We start from the raw sequence: 6,760 nt of genomic DNA on the forward strand, positions 1-6,760 counted from the left end.
AGCTACTGGGTCATGAACGTTCTCTAAGCTCTGCCTTCATTCTGCATTTCCTTCCAGAAAGCTTGCATCTCACTGGCAAGGTTATTAGAGCTCCTTGTATCACAGTCCAACCCCAGGTCATTTATTATTTTTTTAATTCGTTGTTAAAGTGGTGGAACTTAAAATAGGACTAAGGAATCCGCGGTTTTGCACCTGGCTAGGCGCTCAGCAGGAATGGGTTCCCCCGCACTCCTCTCCCCTCCAGGGAGCCCCACGCCTCGGTCCTGCAGTGCGGCCGCGCGTGCGCCCGGGCCCCCAGCGCCCTCGCCTCCCGGTTGCCGTGGGAACCTCAGAGCACCACAGCGCCCGAAGACGCAGCAGTGAGCCAGTACCAAGGCCAGAGCATGGAGCTGCCAGATCCGGTCCGCCAGAGGCTGGGAAACTTCAGCCGGACCGTGTTCAGTGACTCCAGCCGGACCGGGCCGGAGTATAACGAGGGTCCGGGTGAGTGGCGGAGGCCCAGCGCAGGACGTGTGGCCCTCGGAAGACCTGGCGCGGGTTTTGGAGCGGCCAGATTTTGCCCAGACCTAAGATGGCGGTTTCGCCTTCAGGTGGTTCTCCGCAGTGCGGGAAGCTCCTTGGAGGAGGGGCCAGGCCGAGGGATGGGGCTGAGATGGGGACCAGATACCCCGGCCCCGTAACCCAGCAGGTTCCGGGTTGATGGTGCTGTGACCTGGCCGGCTAATGGCAAACGGGGCGGCTGAGGTGGCGCCGGCCTTCCTCAAAAAAGAATATAAAAGCCGCCTTCGCAGCCCGCGTCCGGTCCCTTGCCCTCCGAGAACGCTGAGAAGGCCGACTTTGCTTTTCCTCTACAGCATTCGCCCTGGCTTTTCTGGCCAGGGTGGAGTGGAAACAGCCCAGGCAATCCCTTCTTTCCACTTACTATCCCCTACCCGGTAAAATATCTTTTCCTTTTCTCCTTTCCTAGCAGAACAAGTACTTTCCACCACAAGTCCATTTTCTGGCAGAAGACATGGAAAGAAATTTTATTTTAAACGCTATCCAATACAGAGTGGCACCTGCCACTCTAGCAACGCCTTCAACAAAACTCGCACTCTCCCTGCCTTCTCCTTCCCATCCCCTATTTATACTTCTTGTCCTAAATCAAGTAACAAAATACCACGATGCTACATCCAACATGACAAGTGACAACGCAGTTTTCTGCAAAACAGTTTCCCTCTCTTAAATCATGATAGACAACATACTGTCAACCAAACCCACGCAGCTTTTATCACTGAACTGTGCTGGGAAATAGAAATCTTTTCCTCTTGTTTGGTTTAGGGATTTTTTAAAGGGGGCAAAGAAAAGTCATTTCCCATCGTTTCAATTTTTCACCCTGATTACTTGCCTGTCCTCTGAATTTAGGCCTGGTCTTGATTTAGGATGTACAGAGAAAAACATAATGTGAAAAATTAGGTTATTATGTTTTTGATTCTAAAGCCAAGGCACTAAAATCTGATGATATAAAGTATCAGGGGTTTTCTGTAAAGGGCCAGATAGTAAATATTTTAGACCTTTCAGGCCGTAGGTCTCTGTGGCAGTCATAGGTAATGGTAATTGAATAGACATGGCAGTGTTCCAATAAAACTTTATTTGTGAACACTAAAGTTTGAATTTCATGATTTTCAGTGTCACAAAATATTATTATTCTTTGATATTTTTTCCTCAACCATTTAAAAATGTGAAAAAACATTTTTAGCTCACTTGCTGTACAAAAACAGGCAGCTGGCTGGTAGTTTGCCCACCCCTGATTTATATTACATAATGTTTTAATTTAAATTCCGTTTACAGAAGTCAACTTGTACTTTTGCAGAATTTAGTAAATTCATGTCTTGTGCTTTCAAGGTTAATTTACATATTAACTTGATTTTCAACTGCATGATGGTAAGTTTGATCTGAAATATAGACATAACTCTTAAGATGCTCATGTACAAAATTCTCAACATAAAAACTTCTTCGCAAAATTTGACTACAGTGTTTGCTCTAAAGGTATTAAAATTTTCAGCTTAACTAATTTATCACTATTTTTCCACATTTTCTTCCTTGTGGATCTGAATTAGGTTTGATTATTTGTACTGTAATTGCAAGCGTGTATTATGACCACAGCTGACCAAGAGTTGTACTATTGTTATGAGAAAATCCTAGGCAAGTGAGTTACCTTCAGATTTAACAGACTGTAAGAATGCATTCCTTTATTAGTGGTAATTTAATAAATGGGTGCAAGCAAAAGTAGACATAATAATCAGGGATATTCTTGGAGCTAAAGGAAAAACCTGGCTGTGAGAGACCATGACTATCTTATATTTTAAAACTGTTAAATGATAGATATAAAATACTCAGATGCGGAGAAAAAGACATAAAAATCTGTTTTTAAGAAATTTATTTTAGGGGCTTCCCTGGTGGTGCAGTGATTAAGAATCTGCCTGCCAATGCAGGGGACACAGGTTCGAGCCCTGGTCCAGGAAGATCCCACATGCCACGGAGCAGCTAAGCCTGTGTGCTGCAACTACTGAGCCTGCGCTCTAGAGCCCACGAGCCACAACTACTGAGCCTGTGTGCCACAGCTACTGAAGCCCACGCGCCTAGAGCGAGAGCTCTGCAACAAGAGAAGCCACCGCAATCAGAAGTCTACACACCACAACCAAGAGTAGCCCCCGCTAGCCACAACTAGAGAAAGCCCACGCACAGCAACAAAGACCCAACACAGCCAAAACTACATAAATAAATTAATTTAAAAAAATATTTATTTTAGAGCCTTTGTAAATTCTTTCATTTAGAGCAGTGGATTTCAAAATCTATATCTGCTCTTAAATTGTTGGAATTTAGTCAAATTGAGGATGCATTTGTAGGGCCCAATTTAAAAAATCAAATTCTTAATTTAGGACCCTTCTCCCTTATATGAAAGCAAAAGATACTATGTAATCAGCCTTAGATAAATGAAACTCATGTATCATGAATGGCTACACTGGTAATGCCCTTATAATAGTATGTTTTCATTCATTCATTAATGAATTCATTAATTCATTCTTTCTGCTTATGCATATTTGGTATTTTCCATGTGTAAAGCAAGATGCTAGGTTCTATGAGGGCCTCAAATTTGGGTAGAATGTGGGCTGTGCTTACAATGAGCCTGTGTATAAGTAAAAGAGAAGGAAAAAGGACTCATATTTATTGAGTGCCTACTAAGTGCCAGGCATAGTGCTAGGGTGAAGTAATTTATATTATCTTTAATCTTCACAAGCAACCTGTGAGGTAATTTTAATGTTACTGTTTTACAGGTGAATAAATTAAGGCTCAAAGAGGTTAAATAATTTATTCCAAGTCTGGCATCTAGAGTTCTGAGGGAGTCTGGGGGGCTCCGGGTTTACTTGGACTCCAGAGCTCATTGTCTCTTCAGTAACCAGATTGTGTCTCAAGTGAGGGGAGTGTGGCTCTTTGCTAGCACTTCTTACACATAGACTAGAGTGATAAGTACCTAGAGGGGAAAGAGATTTCTGCTGGAGTGGGGGAATGGGATCAAGAAAGGATTTATGGAAAAAGTGGCATTGAATTGGATATGAATGAACAGGTAGGATTAGGATATGCTGAAAAGGGGTGTCTGTTTAATTATAATTTGGGGAGGTTAGATTTTGCATGAGATTAGTTTATATGTGAGAGATTAGTTGTTACGTATTTTATGTGTTCATTTCATAGGCTCTTTACACAGAACTCTACAAAGGAGGTAATGATTATTATTGTTATCTGTTCAATAGGATTCGTATTGATATTCCACATTTAATTTATACCAGTAGTATGCAAAAAAGTCAGCAGACTGTAATGGGAAAATGATAAAGTAATTGAAAAATATGAAACACACCCCCAAGTAGCCAACATAGGAACTAAATAGTATTATGATGACTATTTCCTTTCACTGTCAATGATTATAAATAGGCTTAAAATTTGGAGTTTCGTTAAGCTGCTGCTATGGTTATTAATTCTAAGGAACTAAAGGACGTATAGGGCAGAGACCAGGGTTAAGAGTTTGTTCCTTTTCTCTCTCTTTCTTCCGTAGATAATGAAATGGTTTCCAGTTTGGCATTGCAGATGTCACTTTATTTTAACACTTATTTTTTCCCACTTTGGTGGGTGAGCAGCATTACGATGCTTCAGATGAAGGTAAATCTACACTTTACTACTTCTGCTGAGGTCTCTTCTGCCGTCCCTAGCATTGTTACATTGTCAATAAAATTAAAGTTCTTCATATTTTTTTTTAATCTCAGGTCAGTCTTACTATATGTGAGATTTTATGAACATGTTTTTTTTTTGTTTTTTTTAGTATTCAATCTTGCCTGATTACTACAAATTCATTGTGGTCACCGTTATCATCCTAATAACCTTAATTGAAGCTATCAGGTTGTATCTGGGCTACATGGGGAACCTGCAGGAGAAGGTAGGCTCTTCTTTCCTTTCTCTCAGTGCTACACATAAATGCAGTAAGATTTTCCTAACAAGGAAAAGGCAGTGAGATGGGATGGAAGGAGCAAAGGCCTGTAGTTAAGGCCTAGCTCCAACTTCACCACATCTGTCACTGTGGTCTGTTTGCTTAATCTCTTGAGCCTTGGTTTCTTCACATATAAAATTGGGGAAATATTTACTTCACAGATTTGTTAGGATTAAGTAATTTATATAAAGTACCTGAACATAGCAAACACTTAAGAAGTGATAGTTTTCCCTCTTCTCACCAGTCTTGAAAATACTTGGTCAATTAAACGTGATTATTTAGATCCTGAATAAGAGAATGGGGGGAAATGATAAACTCATTTCCTCTGCAAGGCTCATGTTTTCTGAATCATCATGCTGCCTAAGCATTTACAGTTACCAGAATTTAGGGATAATCCCTAAAGATTTCTGTGTTCTTTCAGGCCCTTCATAAGGACCTGTCCCAGCCTGTCCCACTGTATACTGTCCCAAGTATTTCTTGCTTTTTCCTAATCCAAGCATCCATTCCAGGTGATGTGTTGTTTCCCAGTCATACTCATTCCACATCTTTGCTTACTTAAGTTCTTGCCTCTTCCTCCTTCTACCCAACTTTAAAAGCCTACCTCCTTGAATTCTGTCTTTTACCTACCCTACTTACCCTCTTATTTCTTGTAGCATTTAGTCTATAATGCTAAGTGGTGCATTTCATTATTCACTGTAGTATTCTAGGACTGTCCCATAAGTAAGTTTTCTCTTCCAGTCTAGACTGTAAGTTTTCTGAGGACAAGGACCATGTTGTATTCCTTTTGATTTACAGAGCTCAAAATGTACGTTCACCGTAGTGCCATCAAGTAGTATCACTTGCTTATTGATGCAAACAGAAGCCTGTACTTCACTGATCTGATACTCATCATGTGTGTCATTGCAGGTTCCTGAGCTGGCTGGCTTTTGGCTTTTGAGCCTTCTATTGCAGTTGCCTTTAATTCTATTCTTGCTCTTTAATGAAGGCCTAACGAATCTGCCCTTAGAAAAAGCAGTACATATCATCTTCACTATATTCCTTACTTTCCAAGTTGTTTCGGCATTTCTTACCCTAAGGAAAATGGTAAATCAGTTGGCAACTCGTTTCCACCTCCAAGACTTTGACCGGCTCTCTGTGAGCAGAGGAGACATGAGAAGAGTGAGATCCTGTATAGAAGAGATTTGACCCAGTGCTGTTGAGTGAAAATCTGAAAGATCCTTCTAGAAAACTTCAGGAATTAGGAAAACACCAGAGGGCTAGCACGAGAAAAAGGATAAAGCAAGTGTTTTGAACTGTATGCTCTCTGGCTCTGAAATTCCAAGGTTGGGGGCAATGATAAGACTATTTGCACATCACATGAAAGCAGTAAATCAACCCTAAAGCCTACGTGTTGTCTACCTGATGTCAAATATCTGAAATTTTTTGTTGTTGTTGACTTTTTCAGGTGTGTAAAAACCTGTATTGGTGGCATTACATCTTTACTGTAATATTTCTAGTTAGTACCTATAACTAGAAATGTGTATATTTCTTTTAACCTTGTTGGCTATCTATGTGTTGGCAGTATGTCTGAAGCACGTGGAAATGCTTGTCAGTATTCCGATGTATTAGACTACATTTGTAAACTAAGACACCAAATTTTCATGTCTGCTAGGGTCTTAGCTGTTATGCTGAGGTTAAGAAGAAAACAGGTGGATTATCATGCTATTTAAGAAATGTTTTTATTCTAAAATTGTTACTTTCATAAAACCGTGTTCAGGGACTTCCCTGGCAGTTTGGTGGTTAAGACTTCACCTTCCAGTGCAGGGGATGCAGGTTTGATCCCTGGTCGGGGAGCTAAGATCCCACATGCCTCACGGCCAAAAAACCAAAACATGAAACAGAAGCAATATTGTAACAAATTCAATAAAGACTTTAAAAATGGTCACATCAAAAAAACTTTCAAAAAAATAAATAAGTAGATAAATAAAACCGTGTTTGGTATTTATGGCGGTGGTGTGTAAAATGTCTTTACAATAAGGTATAAAATATTTATGTTAAAGTATCTGTAGGAATCATTCCTGTCTTGTACAGTTCTTTTGGGCTGTGGGTTTGTTATTTTTATTACAGAGTTCGCTTGGATGTATCTGAACATTATTTTTAAGTGACTATTGGATTGTCTTAAGGGATATAATGTTTTCTGTCCTATAGGGAAATGTGCCTTTATAAGTAATGTATTTTACTGAGAGATAGTTGTAGCTACCT

At 40.3% G+C, this 6,760-nt stretch overlaps 1 protein-coding gene across 1 annotated transcript; it reads left to right on the forward strand.

Moving 5' to 3' along the window:
• Positions 1 to 204: 204 nt before the first annotated feature.
• TMEM17 (transmembrane protein 17) lies at positions 205 to 6,487 on the forward strand. Its single transcript, XM_030877360.2, has 4 exons — positions 205 to 483; positions 4,091 to 4,194; positions 4,355 to 4,468; positions 5,426 to 6,487. The coding sequence occupies exons 1-4, from the start codon at positions 384 to 386 to the stop codon at positions 5,702 to 5,704; spliced, it is 597 nt and encodes a 198-aa protein (XP_030733220.1). The 5' UTR covers positions 205 to 383; the 3' UTR covers positions 5,705 to 6,487.
• The last annotated feature ends 273 nt before the right edge of the window (positions 6,488 to 6,760 follow it).

Source organism: Globicephala melas, chromosome 12, assembly GCF_963455315.2.
Source record: "Globicephala melas chromosome 12, mGloMel1.2, whole genome shotgun sequence".
Classification (NCBI taxonomy): Eukaryota; Metazoa; Chordata; class Mammalia; order Artiodactyla; family Delphinidae; genus Globicephala; species Globicephala melas.